Source organism: Neltuma alba, unplaced genomic scaffold (genome assembly GCF_004799145.2).
Source record: "Neltuma alba isolate B1F8T4 unplaced genomic scaffold, ASM479914v2 tig00010201_pilon, whole genome shotgun sequence".
Classification (NCBI taxonomy): Eukaryota; Viridiplantae; Streptophyta; class Magnoliopsida; order Fabales; family Fabaceae; genus Neltuma; species Neltuma alba.
The window spans coordinates 318,734-337,203 of NW_021635138.1; the positions used below are offsets into that span (position 1 = coordinate 318,734).

General features: G+C 36.9%; 1 protein-coding gene across 1 annotated transcript; it reads right to left on the reverse strand.

Annotated features, from left to right (window-relative positions):
- Window positions 1-15,566: 15,566 nt before the first annotated feature.
- On the reverse strand, window positions 15,567-17,681 carry LOC114754837 (uncharacterized). The gene is made up of 3 exons (XM_028943679.1): window positions 17,565-17,681; window positions 16,664-17,034; window positions 15,567-16,575 (listed from the first exon to the last, which is right to left on the reverse strand). The coding sequence occupies exons 1-3, from the start codon at window positions 17,679-17,681 to the stop codon at window positions 15,567-15,569; spliced, it is 1,497 nt and encodes a 498-aa protein (XP_028799512.1).
- Between the last annotated feature and the right edge of the window lie 789 nt (window positions 17,682-18,470).

Sequence of the window (18,470 nt, forward strand, 5' to 3'; positions counted from 1 at the left end):
GATTAATATAGGGGCCTTGATCTATAATGAGATGAAGGACTTTATTCTCAACAAATCCAAGTCTACACCGATCCCCTATCCTCAGTTGGCCACATACATCCTACAAGCAAATAATATTGCCCCTCTTGAGCCTGAAGAGTCCAAGACCAAGGTTCCTGCCTTTGGGATTACACAGCTGCACAAAATGAGGATTCCTCTACCTTTCAGACCATCTCAAAAGGTACCTCAGAAGGACAAGGGGAAGCAACCAGCTGTCAGCACCTCTAGGACTCAGGATGAGGCCGAATCCATTGCAGCTCCTTCTCATGCCCCTGGACCCTCATTCATGGAGAGATCTCTCAGGGAGATGTTTCAGGCCGAGCTTCAAGAGTTTGAGAAGAGAGTTTATGTCACTACTCGAGAATATGGGGAAGTCTCGATAGAAAATTTGACGGCATTTCCAAAATCCTAGACCTTCACAGACAAGCAATGATGGTTTTGGAAAAGGAGGTTTCTCAGAGACTTGACTATGTTGACAGAGAGATTTGAGAACTCAAAAGGATGGTAGCCTCTCTCTGCAACAACTTCTCTGCCCCCAGTACTACTTTTAGCTTTGAGGAGTTACTCCATCATCCCCCATCTCCTCCTCATCATGAGCCTAGACCTTCTACCTCCACTATACCCACTTCTCCTATTTCCACTTCACCATCTTTACCACCTACCTCTCCCACTCCCTTTCCTACTTTGGCCCTGATCACTGTTCCCCAGCCAGTTCCCTCTCGTTATATTCTGTCACTCTCTCCACTTTCTCACCTTCCCCCTCTTCCTATTCCCCTGTCCATTGTACCTGTTTCTACTCCTTTCTCTTCCCCACCTGATGTTAACAAAAAGGGGGAGAAGGATTCTGATGCTTAGAGTCTCTTTTTACTTTTACTCTGATATGTTTTTATTGGTGTTTAGCTGTGTGTTCTGAGTTTACTAAGTTTTACTGATGTATTTTGACAATTGATGCCTTCAGTAAAGTTTTTTTTTTTTACTTCGATCTGTCTACTGCTTAATTTTATTGTTTCTAATGTTATTTGATTACTATTTCTTACCTATGTTTTGTCATCATCAAAAAGGAGGAGAATGTTAGGATTAAGGTTTTGATGATAACAAAGTGAGTAATTTGTGTTTCAGCATGTTGATCGATCATTGATCGATCAAGGTTTTATCGATAAGCTGATAGGTAATAACACTATGTAATTAAGTAAACTCAGCAGAAACTTTGATCGATCACTCTTAGTTGTATATGAAAAATTAAGGATGAGTTATCGATCACTTGATCAATAATCGGGATACAAATTTGATAGGTGTTTATCAATCACATGATCGATAAACCGATTATTGATGATAAGACAGATAAATGGTAATGCACTTTACTCATTCTATGTTTTGCTTTTGTCGCCATTTATCGATCACATTATCGATCATCCATTTATCGATAATATGATCAAACATTGCCTCATAACTTTTTGTGCAGGAATTTATCTCAGTGGCTTATCGATCACCTGATCGATAAGAACATTATCGATCACATGATCGATAATCAACATATCTTTGTTACATCGTGGCTCTTCGATCACCGGATCGATAATCAGATTATCGATAATATTATCGATAACCACTTCATGTTTACTTTGTTTTCACATAACGTGATCGATAAATCAGCTTTTTAGTTTTACAAGAATAGATCACTTTATCGATAACATTATCGATCAACCTTTTATTGATCACCTATTCGATCAACTCACATAGCCTGTGTTTTCACTAAATATACTTTTGCTTATTATTTATCGATAAGGTTGTCCATCATCCATTTATCGATAAAGTGTTCGAAAATTAGTGTTCCAAAAGTTATTTCTATAACACTCTGTTTATCGATAACCTGATCGATCAACAAGTGTTCGATCACTTGTTCAATCATGAGGCGATTTCAGTCCAAACCTTAAGTCTCGATGTTTCTCAAAATCTATCATATATTTCATTCGAGCTTTTCTCAGCCTTCATAAATGTCTTGTTTCACTATTTAAAGAGTTTCAAAATCAAAAGCAACCTTGATCTTCATTGTCCATACATCATAGTATAATATCACTACTTCCTTTTATCGATCACCTGATCGATAAACCATTGATCCATCACTTGATCGATAATCTTTGTTCTCTGGTTCAAAAGTTTTCACTTAGAATAATCGATAACCTGATCGATCAAGTAATAATCGAACATTACTTCGATCAAGCACGTTCAGTTACTACCCAGTGAATTTGACAACTGATTGATTCTAACCATAAACTATGAATATTTGTTTATCAGTTGTTCAAATCTACTCTTGATCTTATTCTACAAAGAAAAACTTATTGAATTAATGTATTTTTGCAAATTATGAAGAAAATCCCAACAGCACTCCAACGATTGTCTAAGTAGCCTCTAACCTACCTTGTCAGAAGCATTAATGGCGAAAACCGTTGCAACTAGAAAAACACGCAACCGGCCACACAACGGCTAGAAGCTCTTCCGTTTAACGGTTACTAAACGACCTCAACTATAAAAGGCGCGAAGAAGCATTAAATGAATAGATTGAATACGCGAGCTACCCTCTGTTGATTTTACTGTTGCATTCAATACTCTGTTCTTCCATAACTCCGAGCGTCAGTGATTATCATTTATTCACTCTATAAGAGACTTTATTTACTACTCATTAATCACGTTTGTGTGATACTCAAGGGTGTGGACTCTTGAGTGGGGCTATAACCTTACGGGAAGTAAGGGGGAGTGATTGAGAGTTTCAATTACTATACTGAGGTGCCAAGAGCCTGATCAATCTTGGAACATAGTGAAATACTCAGAGGTGTTCTGAGGACTGGACGTAGGTCAAGTGGTTGAGACCGAACCAGTATAAATCTTGTGTCTTCTTCTCTACAGTGAAATTATTCTAAACTCACACTCTCTGTTTTTGATACTTCTTTGTTTTAATTTCGTAAATTTTTATAACTCATCCAATTCACCCCCTCTTGGGTGAGACTCCTACTAACACCTAGGAACGCCATACCTACAAAAAATAGAATAACTTACGAATTTGGCAACAGTAACGGCATCATCTCTCTTAGTTGGCACTACCTCTACCCCTTTAGAGATGTAATCCACTACAAGCAAGATGTAAGAAAAACCAAAAGAAGAGGGAAAGGGTCTCATAAAGTCCATGCCCGATATGTCATATATCTCACATAAGTATATAGGCCTCATAGGCATCTCATGCCTCCTACCCGTACTCCTAAATCATTGACATCTATTACAAGCTTGACAGTAATCATAAGTATCTCTAAACAAGGTAGGCCAATAAAAGCCACACTCTAATATTCTCCTAGCAGTTTTATTCCCACTAAAATGTCCCCCACAAAATAAAGAATGAGCAAAAAGTAAGGCTAGAGTTAATCTCATTATTAGGGACACATCACTGAATAATTTGATCACTACATTGCTTCAAAAGAATAAGTGCATCCCATACATAATATCTCACATCCCTCTTAAGCTTCTTGACTTGAAATAGAGACATCAAAAGAGGAACAACATTAAAAACAAGGTAATTCACAATATTAGAGTACCAAGGCTCTTGTACAATGAAGGCAAGTAAAGCAGCATCAGGAAAAGCATCAACGATAATATGGGGAGAGTTAACTCCCTTAGTGTGAACCAGAAGTCTACTAAGATGGTCTGTTACATGGTTTTCTGCTCCAGCGTGATCTTTAATCTCAATATCAAACTCTTGCAACAAAAGAGCCCATCTTAGTAGTCATGGTTTAGATTGAGGTTTCTTGAGCAAGTACCTCACAGCTACATGATCTGTATAGTGTACCACATAAGAGTTAACAAGATATTGTCTGAATTTATCAAGTGCAAACATTATGGCAAATAGCTCCTTCTCCATGGTAGTATAATTCACTTGAACTAAGTCAAGTGTCTTTAAAGCATATGCAATCACTCTAGAGGCTTAATCCTCTTTTGACCAAGCATAGCACCTACAGCACTATTGGATGCATCATAAGAAAATTCAAAGTGTGAATTCCAATTAGGAGCAACAAGTATAGGAGGTGTGCTGAGCATAGAGTTCAAAGTGTCAAAGGCATTCTTGCACGTGTCATCAAACACAAAATTACAATCTTTCTTAAGCAAAGTAGAGAGGGGCAAGGCAGTTTTATTGAAATCTTTAATAAAATGCCTATAGAATCCTACATGCCCTAGAAAAGATCTTAAATCTTTCACACAAGTAGGATAAGGAAGGGATGAAATAATCTCTATCTTATCTCTATAAACCTCAATGTTTTACTCAGACAAGTCATTAAATATTACCATTATACACATTTAAAAAGTTCTTGGTGTGTTACACAAACCAAATGGCATTCGCCGATAAGCAAAGGTACCAAATGGGCATGTGAATGTGGTCTTCTCTTAGTCCTCCAGAGCAATTGGTACTTGAAAGTAACTTGAAAAACCATCCAAGAAACAGTAGTGAGATTTTTCAAAAATTCATTCCAATATTTGATCAATAAATGGCAAAGAAAAGTAGTCTTTTCTAGTAGTATTATTAAGCTTTCTATAGTCTATACACACTCTTTAAGCATTTTGGACTCTAGTAGGGATAAACTCATCTCTCTCATTGTTTATAATAGTAATCCCACTCTTTTTTAGTACAACTTGTACCTGGCTCACCCATCCACTGTCAGAAATAGGAAAAATAATCCCTGCACTAAGTAATTTAGACACCTCTTTCTTCATTACATCTAGTATAAGAGGAGTCAACCTCTTTTGAGGCTATCTAATGGGTATAGACCCTTCATCCAGTAGGATTCTGTGTGTGCAAACCAAGGAATTGATCCCTGGTATATCAGCTAGTGTCCACCCAATAGCCCTCATATATTTTTTTCAACATAGAAATTAACCTCTCTTCTTCCAAAGTGCTTAAAATATTAGAAATAGTAATAGGCAATTTATTATTATTAGTAAGAAAATAGTATTTAAGATTAGAGGGCAGGGGTTTCAACTCCAATTCTGGAGGCTTCACCATAGACGACACAAGTTCCTTCAATTCTAATGCACACAAAGCAAGTATGGTGTCCATATGGTTGAGGGAAAGAGTTATTGCTCCACATCATCTATAGGTTGTCCTCCACTTACCATAGCCTCTTCTACTAGTTCAGCTTTGTCCAAGGAGAAACTACATGTGTAGCTTCTACAGTAGCCCCTTGTATCACTTTACTTTTTACACAAGTAATAGCAGTACATTTTTCAAGGCCATCATCAAGTATAGCATGATCAACAGAATCTAATTCATTAGTAGCACTACTAGAAAAAAGACATTTAACATTGCAAAATAACGACGGTTAAGAAGAAAAACGCCGTGGAAAAAAGGCGATGGCATTTTTGTAAATAAGTGGCCTGGCATTTGATTTTTCACGACGGTTATTAAGAAAACTACCGTGAAAAGTTTTAAAATAACCCACAATAGGGTTCAGTTTTACCCATTTTCACAGTTTCGTATCAGTGTACCATGATCCCCCTCTGTCCCACCACTAACGAACTTCTATTACTGACCATTCCCCTACCTTTCCCACTATTTAAACTCCTTATTTAGCTTGAAGTGTCTTGCTGCCATCCACTGCCATTTGAATGCCCAACTTCATGCCTTTGAATCATCTCTACTGTGTGAGTATCCTCTTCTTTCAATCTTTTAAATTTTTCTTAGTTTCTTGGATGTTTTGACCATAAAAATCTGTTGTATTTCAAATAGGTTTATTAGTTTTACATTGTGGTTGGCTTGCATTATTGATTTTGTGTTTTTTATGTGCTTGAGTTGTTTATTGGTGGCATTTGGTGTGAGAAAATCTCAATTCCTTCCTATATACAATATTAGAAACATGTTTAAATATTTGAAGTTGATTAGTTTTAAAGTTTTTTTAATAATTTTTTGATATTTATTTTGAATTTTTGGTAATTTTTTGGTAATAAATTTGATAATTTAGTAATAAATAATCTATTCATTGTTTTGTGATTTTTTTTCTTTATGAACTTTGATTAATGATAAAGTGTTATTTAAAATTTCATTACAAATGGATATCATTTGTATTTCCATTTTGTATTCAGAAGTTTTAGCTTTAAGAATCTTTATTCATTAAATTGGTTTAAAATCGAATCCTTATTTTTTTATTTGTTATATTTCTTCAAATTTATCCTGTCTTTAATTTGTTAATTATATTGTTAAGTTGGTTTTGTTGATTAATTGATTTTTTTATTTTTTAAAATAATTTGGCATTTGTTATAAGAAAAATTAGAATGGAGGACCTAAAAGGAATAACATTTTTACAAAAATTTACTTTTTTAAGTATATATGTGTTTTAATTTATTTTTACAAAAGGCTAAATTTTATAGGGAAAATGACAAGAAAATGACTGTTGAATTCTGAAATGACAAAATGGGCATGTAAATTACTGAAATGACAAAATGGGCATGGGGTATCAATCTGGAATTTGGATAATTTGCCAAAAAGACTGAAATGCCCTCAATTTTTTCGGGAATCAGAGGGCGGGATATTGTGCAACAGAACTGGAGTTTGGTTGGCGGTTCTTCACTCGGCAAAACTGCATAGACCATAGGGTTCTCCGAACTCTTACATTGCACTCGGCAAAACTGCATATGGTTGTCGCAAGTCTCACATTGCCATGGTTGAGGAACTGTGAACGAGGAATGTGAATAGCGTCCGGCTTCTTCGTCTTTTCCGTGGGTCGCAGTGAGAAGCAATAAACCAGTGAGAAGCTTCAATCTTCAGAAGGGAGAGGGGGTGGCTAGAGAGAGAGATTCTGAGGGAGAGCACCTGTAAGGTCGTCACCGGTTGAGGAAGAAGTCGATATTGGTTCCAACCCTGGTAAGCCACCCAAATGTCTCCATCTTGTGCTTGTCTGATTGGAGTGTTTTAATTTGGGGAAAACGGTGAATGTTGGTTGTAAAGGGGGAAGCAATGGTAAAGGCTTAAAATGGAATGTAAAGGTAGATTAGATTAAAAGTCGGTGCTTCTGTGTGTGACGGAATTACAGAAGTTGCTTGCTTGCTCTGATTCATATAACTCGGTCCATGTTTGACGAGATATCTCTCTGATTGTTATTGTCTGATTGCTGTGTTGCTGTAATGTTGGAAGGCATAATATACGTGTGTGTTTATGATTGCTACACTACTTTTTAGATGCCCATAAATTGAGACCACTGTCGCACATGAGCTAGTGGATGCTTCCTGTTTTCGCCCCCTTGTTTAGTCTGTTCGTGTAATGGACATTGCACATTTTTAGCATTGTGTATGGGACTAAAATGAGTTCAACTGTATCCCTATATTGGTTATGCAAATTTAACATTGTAAAATAAATTGAAAGGGGTGACTTTTCATGGGTAGAACTCTGTTTTGAAGAAATAGCTACCTAATGGGCATAACCTCAGTCATTTAGCGGTGCAATTTACCTGGGGATGAACATGCATATTCATTTCAGTATGTACCAAGTGAGAATAACCTTTGTGGCCTTCTTATGTATTGCTATTATTTACTTGGTCATCTATGGCACTGTGTAGTAGTAATTTCCATAATATAAGTTACTTGAAGATGCAAATTTTGCAACATTTCATCGAGAAAGAATCACTTTTGATGCATATTCATTTATTTTTTAATTTGTTGGTCTGAGGATTGAAGAGGTAGAGGTCGCTGAAGTGCTGAGAAGCATCAATCGCATTACTGTCATGGAGGAGGTTGGCGAAGTAACTATGACTGCGACAAACGGTAATATGCAGTTGTAATAGGAATTAAGTGGTTGAGTTATATAGGTTTAGTAAGATTAGATTGTTTTTAGTTTGTTGTTAAAGTGTATTATGTCGTTAGTCTCTATTTTCTGCTCTGTTCTGTGAAGTGAGAAAGAAGCAATAACATTCATTACGTGATCAGCAAATTTAGTTATCTGAGTAGTAAATAGTCGAGGTTCATTTTGTGGCTAAATAACAACACCTATAATGTGAATGACTACACTGGAAATGGTAATGACAACTTTTTTGAAATGCAAAGAAAGTTGAGCTGTTCAACTGACCAGATTTAGTTATTTATGCTTGTTGTAGAAGGAGGGCCAAGTGAAGAAGTGAAGAATGGCTACATGTTGTTTAGACGAGAATTTCTTAAGGGTGGGAAGAAGTTTAAGAATATGTCTGAACAAGCGAAAAAGGCATCAAAGGCATGGAAGCAGTTGACACCAGAGGAGCAGAAGAAATACAGTGATAGGGTGAAGCAATCAAGAAAGGAAGGGATGAAGAAGAAGAGGAAGAAAAAAGTGGCTTTTAGCAATCGTTGCTCGGTTTGGCAATTTAAGTCATTAGTGGACTTCATAAAAGATGATGAAGATTTGAAAGTGAGGGTACAAAATTTAGGCTTTGGCCATTTACTTGACATTGGATGTGAGAGACTCCCTCGTGACCTCATAGTATGTGTTCTCCGAGCATATGATCCGCCTACCCATCAATTTCTAATAAGAGGGATAATAAAGGAAATAGAAGCAAATGATGTTGCAAACTTGTTGGGTGTACCCCACACAGGGGAGAAGGTAAAAATGGACGTATGTGATGATGATGAGACATACCAGAGGTTGAAAGAGGAATTTGGTAAAGTCCCTTATACGAAGATACTCAATGACATTAAATCTGGGTAGAAGAAAGATGAGTTTGAGTTCCTGTTTATACTGTACACACATGGGAGTTTTTTAACTCCTACTTCACAAACAACTGTGAGTGACAAGCTAATAAGAGTCATGTGCTGTACCATGAAGGGATTTCACCAATTTGATTGGGCCACGTACATTGTGAAGCACTTGTGGAAAGAGATGGGAGATTATGTGAAAGTGTACACAAAAGCAAAGAAAGACGAAGATGAAGATGAAGGAAGCTGCAATGTGGGAGGATGCATCTACCTCCTATTGGTATGTATTTCTGACTTATGCTTCTAAGTTATTGTTTTCTTTATTTGTGGAATTGGCAAGTTAATGATTTACTGTTATAGTTATATTTTGCTGAGCACTTCCCACTATCCAAAACTGTTGAGAGAGGGTCCCTAAATGCCATTCAATTCTGGACTGATGAGAGGATAAGGAAGCTGGAAAAGAAGGAGAGGGAAAGCAAGAGGGGTTTACTGTATAAGGGCAAGGGAAGTATGGATAGAAGTGGGAAGGATGAAGGAAAACGCAGAAGTGTGGGTCATTTACACCCGGTATGTGCTTTTGTTACTAATTTTCATTCTCATTAGCAAATAATCTCATGAAAAAAGTGTTTACTCATTTTAAATTGTTTGCTGCAGGAGTTACAGAAGTTGCACGGACGATTGATGGCTCAGATCGAATTAAGCACTAGGAGGCTTATAAGTGCAATGGAAGATGAGCTAGATAAGGTGCAGATAAGGATAAAGGAAAATAATGTGACCACAGATGATGAGGACCCTATTGACGTCCCAGATGATGATAAGGGAGATGATGATGCATTTGGCGATGAAGACCCCCATGATCATGACGGACATGAGTCTGATGACGAAGGTGATGATAGAGATGAGTTCCACTGGGGAGATGATCAGGGAGACGATGATGCAACTGGCTCAGATAGGGGTGATGACATCGGTGTTGCAGCAGAAGGTGCAGACAAAGAAATTATGGAGTCTCCCCTGCCCTTTTCCCCCATGGACAAGGGATGTCAACTCCGGAGATCGCAAAGGGAGATGAAATCTGCTATCAATTCTCCATGGATTTTGACAAAGCCAACTAAGAGGCGAAAGAGGCCCATGGATGACAAGGACTGGTTTTATGACATAGTTTCCCGTATGTGTTCAAGCAAGGAGGGTGACATGTATGTACATATCCACTACCCACATAATCATATTCATTACAATTTTGTGCTAATTGACTACATGCATAATGATATTGACAACATATTTTTAGGCCTTTGGTGAAAATCTCTGATGAAGATATCACTCGGGATCAGCTAAGGACACTTGGCGGAATTGAGAAAATAGGTAACCAGGTAAGTAGAATATTTGTGATGAGGTCATTTAATTGTTTAGTAGATGCTGCATTTTGGGTTCATCAAAACAATAATCTCTTTGCGTACAGCTGATGTCAACTGTGTGCAAGACTCTAATGGCTGATATGGAGAAGGAAGGGCAGGTGAAGTGGCACATTTTTTATGCTGATTTTATGGTAAGCTTGCTGAGATGTTAGTTTTTTGTTGATTGATATTGATAAATGACTAAAATGTTCATGTTTTAGGCAATAATGGCAGCTAACCCAAAGCTGTGGGATGCTACAAAACGGAAGAAACAATTTTTACCTGAAAATGTAGGCTACAACATAGGAGAATGTGATTTGATCTTTGGACCCACACTTGTTGGCGCTCACTGGTTCTGTGTTGTGCTTAAGCCTAGCACAATGAATTCCTATGTGCTGGACTCAATGAAGCCAAATTTAGAGGGTAAGAAGAAGAGCAAGAAGAAGGGTGTAATTATTGATGACATGACAACCGTGGTCACTGAATGTGTAAGGATAATGCAACTCATCTTCTATGATTGACATTTCATTTACCTTTTATTTACAATTGCGTAATGATATTGTGCAGAGGAATAGATTTTATGACATTATTGAGATAGTTAAGCCTAATGCCACTGGGAAGAAGAAAATGAGTGATATCATTTGGGCTCCTGAAAGAGAGCCTTTCTGTCGTTCGCCTTGGGGTTCTCAATCAAAATTTAATCCAAGCTATGCAGTATAGTGCAAACTCGGGTCGTTTCACTTTTGGGAGCCTTTATTAATTACTTAAGCTAGACCAAATGCCATGCAATGCAATGAAATGGGATTTTGGGTTTTTAAGACTTAAATGAATGGTGCCTAAACTGAATGCAATGAAAACAAACCTAAGATACTATATTTTTGGTGTTTTAAGATAATAATGATAGAATGGAAATGAATGATAGGAAGTCTCTTGAAAATGGTTTTGATAGCAATCATAGTTCACTTAAAATAATGGGAATTTCACAAATCATTAGGTTTTCTTAATAAGAACCTCATTAACTCAATGAGTCCAAAGCTTACATTAATGAACTCATTAATGTAAACTTTGTTTAGCTTCCCTAATGTGTAAATTGGAATGATAATGCAATTGGCTTAATGAAACACACAATCAACTCAATACCCAACACAACTATGCAAGATAGGTGAGAATCATGAGAGAGACATTAAGCATATATGCAGCTACATATATTTAAGCTCATAATTCAACATCCATCAATCCAAAATACAAAAGATAACCAGTAACCACTGATTACAGAATTAATCAAAGTATCTAACTAAGAAATTACAATTCCTAAACCTAGGAAATCATAAATGCCTAGCTAAAAACTGAAGATTAAAACTAAACTCCCCTTTGAAGCTCAAGAACTCATGCTACACCACCATTCTTCAAGATTTGATAAACCCTAGCTCTCCATAGCTTCAAGAAAAGCTCCAACTGAAGTGAATCCGTCGGCCATGGTAGCTGGGAGTGAAAGGAAATGAGATGGAGTGAAGGAAAGATGAAGGAAATGGATGGGGAAGAAGATGGAGATGGAGAGGCAAGAGGATGGGAGAATAGAGGTGTTGGAGGAGATGGAATGGGGTGTATGTTTGAAAATAGGGTTTCTAAGGGTTTTAGGGGTCCATCTGGGTCGGATCATATGATTAGAAGCTCCATTTTCGCGTTCTGATCCGGATCTGGCGTTGCTGATACGAAGAGTTCACCGCGGCGAAGCATGCCTGAGAGGAGCTCCGCCTAATCTTGTGATTTCGCCACGGCGAAGCTGTAAGTTGGCCGCGGTGAACTCTGCCTGAGAGATTACTGGTGAGATTTCAATTTGGCGCCGCGGCGAACTCTATTAGTGCTGATACTCTGATCTTGTGTTGTGTCATCCTTTGGCCTTTGATCTTGGCTCCAATTCTCAATTGTCCTACAATAAAAAGCAACAGTTTGGAGCATCAATTGTCCTAGAAATCAACTAAATACAATTAATAACCAATTATGACAATCTTAACCTCAAAAAGACACTAACTCAAAGCAAGGACTCTTAATCTAAATTAAGCACAATTATCATCAAAAGGAGCCAAAATCTATGATAAATACCCTTAAAATGATATGAAATAACATAGAATAATTGGGCTAAATCAGCTCCTATTCCGCAACAAAACAATCTGTGAGTGGTTTATGTTGTTGATATTATTACGTCTCAAAGCAGCCCAATGTGTTATTTTCATTCTTTTACATCGTTGGGATGTTTTGATGTGCAGGCGAGACTGCGGCGTTCATGTACTAATATGGTTGAGTAAATGGAAGCCCGGTGAGATACTTCACTATACAGATGAACAAGTGGCTGAATTCCAACGAAACCTCATGTGGTGGCTAGTGAATCATGAGCTTAATTCAAGACGTGATGAAGCATTAAGCTTGCTTTCATCAACCCAAGCCACCACACTGACCAAAAGACGCCATCTGTGATAGGAGGAGACATTATGTAGATTAGGCATATAGTATTTATAAAAGGAGTGTTAGTTTGAAGTCTTAATATTTGACTTATGGTTGGAGGTACTAAGTGGCTACCAGTTGTTGGCCTAATTGCAATCTTTTTTTGGGATAATTTGAGTAAAAAAGTTATGGTATTTACAACATGCCATGTGACTTCTGTGATGATAATCACAAGATGATTATTTGTGCCCCAACTTACATCCACTTGGACCCAGGTTCACTACACAAGTAATAGGATTAACAACTTTCGGATTGAGAATTGCAACCTCTGTAATGATAGTTACCACATCGCTATTGCCATTTGCATCTGAAGTCTTTCAAGCCCAAATCACATTTTTTGAATCCATTTTCGCTACCCCAGTAATGATAATGACAACATTCGTAATGAACATTGCAACTTTTTTAATGATTGTTACCACCTCGCTATTGCTTTTTGCAACTGCATTTTCGTCCCCACGTATAAATTGTCACAGAATTTCACAACCTGGGTAATGAAAATCACAACATTGTTCAGGGAAATTGCAACTATAGTAATGACATTTACCACTATGGTTTCCTCATTTGCATCCCCATGTTCAGGAAATTGTCCCATTTCCGGTTCCCCCAACTCAAACCCACGCATCAAATTGTTCAGGAAATTTTACTACCCCCGTAATGATACTGACAACATGGGTAATGTTAATTGCAACTTCAGTAACGATATTTACCAGTCTGCTTTTCCCATTTCCGGTTCCCCCAACTCAAACCCACGCATCAAATTGTTCAGGAAATTTTACTACCCCCGTAATGATACTGACAACATGGGTAATGTTAATTGCAACTTCAATAACGACATTTACCAGTCTGCTTTTCCCATTTCCGGTTCCCTTAACTGAGACCCACAAATCAAATTCTTCAGGAAATTGTACTACCCTCGTAATGATAATGACAACATTGGAAATGTTAATTGCAACTTCAATAATGACATTTACCAGTCTGCTTTTCCCATTTCCGGTTCCTTTAAGTCAAACCCACACATCAAATTGTTCAGGAAATTTTACTACCCCCGTAATGATAATGACAACATTGGAAATGTTAAATGCACTTCAATAATGACATTTACCAGTCTGCTTTTCCTATTTCCGGTTCCTTTAAGTCAAACCCACGCATCAAATTGTTCAGAAATTTTACTACCCCCGTAATGATAATGACAACATTGGAAATATTAAATGCAACTTTAGTGATGATATTTACCACTCTGCTTTTTCCACTTCCACTTCCTTTATTTCAAAGTCAAGTAACATATTTTCAGGGAGTTTCACTAGCCTGGAAATGATAATAACAACATTGGTAATGTGAATAACAACATCGTTGATGACATTAACCACTCCAGTCATACCCATTGGCAACTTCCACCATCTCCCTTGAGGGCATTAAACAAAAGGTCATCTGTGTTGCCAAAATAGCATAGAAGTACACCAAAAGAGCATCATAGGATGTCTACATTAACATTCAGACTTTACTACATGTGTAATGGAATTTACCACTGAAGTGACAATATTTACCAAAAACCAGTAGGCCCATCACAGAAGGTACATAACTTATATTCAAATGACAAGTTAACAGTAAGATTAACCCACCACCTAATGTTTCCTCGTCATTCACATTACAAAACATATCCTACCTAGTGAATATCATTTACAAAAAGGATAGCCTACCCATCATACGATTTTTACATTAACATTCAGACTTTACTATATCTGTAAAGGAATTGACCACTGACATGATAATATTTACTAAAAACCAGTAGGCCCATGACAGAAGCTACATAACTGATATCCAAATGACAAGTTAATATTAGGATTAACCCACAGCCTAATGTTTTCTTGTCATTCAGATTACAGAACATCTCCTACCCAGTTAACATCATTAACAAAAAAGATAGCCTACCTATCAACCCTTCTCCTAAAAAAATTAAAAAGGGTTCAAGAGTCATTCCTTTCCTATAACAAAAAAATTACCCCTGTTGGTATTGACATGAAACCTTAAGTTGGGTTTGGATTCTTGCATGTTCTTCTTGTGTGGCCAACTTGCTGGCATGCACTATAATGGTAGACCTTCTTGTTTTGAAACTGCGACTCTTGCCTATTTATCCTAGGCCTTCCAGGTGGTCGACTAGTCAAAGGTGGTGCCAAAAACACTTGACTTGCTATATCTTGCAGCCAATAATTATTAGGATTTGGCATGTCAATTGTCACTACTGGAGTCATCGTCCTACCATAAATCTTTTGTTGGGACGTAATCTTGTAGCATTCTTCAACAAAATCATAAACATTGCAATTCAAGGCCTTGATAGCTGCACATGCATGTGGGCATGGGATGCCTGACATTTGCCAAGCTGCACAACTACATTCACCTTTTCCAAGATCAATATTAATGGCTCCTTTTGCTGTATGGACACACACCCTACCCCTTCCGTAAGGAACACTTAACATCTGTGCAGATCTCGCCACATTTTCCATTAATGTTGCATTTGTATTTGGGCCTACACCATTCTTCCATTTGCTCATTGCCATACTTGCTATATACATCTTCTTGGCTACTTTTTCACGATGCTCATGTATAAGTTAGGCAACATTATATCTTCTCTTTTTCAGCATCCACGCATTGAATGACTCTGCAAAGGTTTGTTTTTATGTTGTCCCATCATTTAAAAGGGAACTTGCTTAAGGCCCACTTGTGAATATCACCATGATTGACAAGCCATTCAAATAATTGGGAATTGAAGTATCTCATGTTATCCATTGCTTGATCAAACTTTGTGTCAAGCCTTGCATATGCAATGGCATCTAGGAAATGCAGTCCATCCTCCCTTGTGTTGCCACTTGTCTTCCTTCTTCCTCTATTTAACTTGATCATTTGTGTACTGAAATTCTCCTTAACATGTCTGTAAGAGTACGCATGTCACTCACCTCCGAATATTGCTTGCACAGTACCTATAATTGCATTGTGTCGGTTTGAAATGATTGTTAATTGCATTGACCCAACTATCTCCTTGATCATATGTAAGAACCATGTCCAATCCTCAAGCGTCTCTCCCTTCACAATCGCAATGGCAAAAGGTAATAATTCATTGTCCGCATCATAAGCCGATGCTGAAAGTAGTGTCCCCTTATACGGTCCACTTAAATGACTTCCATCAATATACAGTACATGTCTAGTACCAGTAATAAAACCCTCTATACAACACCCATAGGCTATGAATACACGCTCAAATCTGTTGTTCCTTGCAACCACCCATTTTGCCACTGTTTTGTCATCGGTTTCCTTCAACCGGTCACAAATCCACGGAATAAGCATGTAAGTTTGATCAGGTCTTCCATGTATGTCCTCCAATGCTTTTTCCTTGGCCCTGTATGCTTGCTTGTATGTCAACTTCACACCATAATCTCTTTCCAACCTCTTTTTTATATCATTTAGACGCATGTCTATATGATCCCTAACCTCTTCAATTATAACTGATGATGTCAAGCTAGCTGATCCACCATGTGTCACATGAAGATTGTCTTGGGCATTATGAACATGTTCATTTTTGAATGTCATTACACGTAAAAATGCTAGAGTACTCTTTGCAGCTGCTCTTGCACTGATCCTCCATGGACAACCTTCAACATTGCATTTGACATACATATGGACATTAGAATTCTTCACATATTTATACTCAAATTTGTTTGCAATGCTGAATTTGTGTAGTTTCTTCTTGAAATCATCCGCATCTGGAAAAGTCTGCCTCAATCCTAACAATACTGTCTTCCATTTCAGGGAATTCATTCCTGGCAAAGGAGTTGGTATACTCTTTACTGCATATGGCAGGCTAAGAACATTTTCAGCTGCAATGTAATTCACACATTCGACAGCATCCTCAATCATTGGCTCATCATTTTGCTGTGACAGTCCTGATAATTTTGACATGCTGCATGTATAATTACAACATTTGTTATGATATTAACAACAACATTATCGCAAGTAACAACTTCCATAATCCGAAACTTGTGACTTACCTGTTTCGATCAGCCACTTCTTCCTCCGTATTCTCATTACCTTTAGCTGCTACGTAAACATGTGCATTACTGTCATTATACTCAAATAGGTTGTCAACTTCATCATCATCAATAAGATCTATTAATATCCTATCATTCAAGCCCAATGTGTATTTAATGTTGCAACCATTACTATCTACACCAAACCATTCTCCTATCATAACCCTCAAATCTTCAAGCCTTATACCCTCCTTGATCACTCTTACCCTGACAGTTCCACCATAGTACTTAACTTCACCATCACCATTTTCTGCAAACTTCCCACCCATATGAAAGTAACAAGCAAGACGCTTTGAAGATGTTGACCCAATGTTAGATGTCATCAAAGCTACCTAACCTGCACCAGAGAAGCATAAATCAATATTTTAGTTCCCCAATAATCAATTTCATTTATCAGGATTTCGAAACTTTTCTTGCGATTTCACAAAAAATGCAACACCCAAAAAACGTGCGCGCACACTTGCTACATTGACAACTTAAATATGGGATTTCACAATTCCAATAATGAATTTGACAACACTGACCACCTCATGCTTACTGTTAGCCCTCAAACTTCATGCCCACGTTATCAGTTCCCACTATTTTTCCATTTCCGATGTATCACTCTCTCATCCTGGTTAGATTCTTCATTTAAACCATCTAGACTCATAAACCCATCCCCATTAGACCATGTACCAGTAAACCGACTTGAAAACCCAAACCCATCATTAAGCTCCACTTTCTTACGTAATACCCACGTTCAACCCCTCTCTCACTACAAACCAAGTTGCCCACAAAGCAATTCCACCGTAATAAATTAGATTTGTAGAATGGTGAAAGTTGGAGGAGTAGATAATAGCATTTTAGGAGAAATTTTCCTTACCTTTTCCGTCTTCTCAGCGTTCGACTCTGCTCCACCTCTGTTTTTAGCCTCTGATCTCTCCCTCTTGTTACGTGTCATGCCTTTGTTCTTCATGAGTTCAAACTGATTCAGGGGCATTTCAGTCTTTTTGGCGAATTATCCAAATTCCAGATTGATACCCCATGCCCATTTTGTCATTTCAGTAATTTACATGCCCATTTTGTCATTTCAGAATTCAACAGCCATTTTCTTGTCATTTTCCCAATTTTATATACAAATGTATTTTTATTTTTTTCTATAACTTTAAACTAGAAACAATTGTTTGAAAAGAAATTATATTAAATTAATTTAATATTTTTATAAAACTTTATACATGTTGAAATATGTTATGAAGAATAGTTTTAATTTTGATTAAAATAATATTTTTTTAACAATTTTACAAAACTTATATATGTTTGTCTGATTTTATATTTTTTATCAATATTTTTGCTCATTCACTATATATACCAGTTTTCAAGAAATTACTTAATCTAATTTTTAAATGTAATTATATATTTCATTTGTTTATTATAATATATTTAATATATTTATGGTCCTTTTAAATAATTACAATTTTTAAGATTCTTTATAACAAATATAACTTTTTCTTGGTCCTTTACTCTAATTTTCCCTTTGTTATATATTTAAGGGGAAATTCTATCAAATTTTTTATTTTTAAAACAGAGATATTACCTTTAATTTGTAATTAAGTGTTAGTCGATTTTAATTTATTGACTAATATTTAATTATTTTATTATTTCAATATTTGAATTAAGGAGTTAGAATTGAGCTTGACAATTATGTTCATTGATTCTGTAGAAAAATGGATCGCAGTCGAATGAAAGCTAAGAGAATTAGCAAAAAAATATGAGGATGGGGTTGAAAGTT

Excerpts from the sequence above, each read along its gene's own strand:
- LOC114754837 (XM_028943679.1), bottom strand. The coding sequence starts at position 17,681 with ATGCCCCTGAATCAGTTTGAACTCATGAAGAACAAAGGCATGACACGT. Across the intron at positions 17,035-17,564 it reads ACGCTGAGAAGACGGAAAAG|GTAGCTTTGATGACATCTAA; the intron begins GTAAGGAAAATT and ends GGTGCAGGTTAG. Across the intron at positions 16,576-16,663 it reads GAAGTGGCTGATCGAAACAG|CATGTCAAAATTATCAGGAC; the intron begins GTAAGTCACAAG and ends TTATACATGCAG.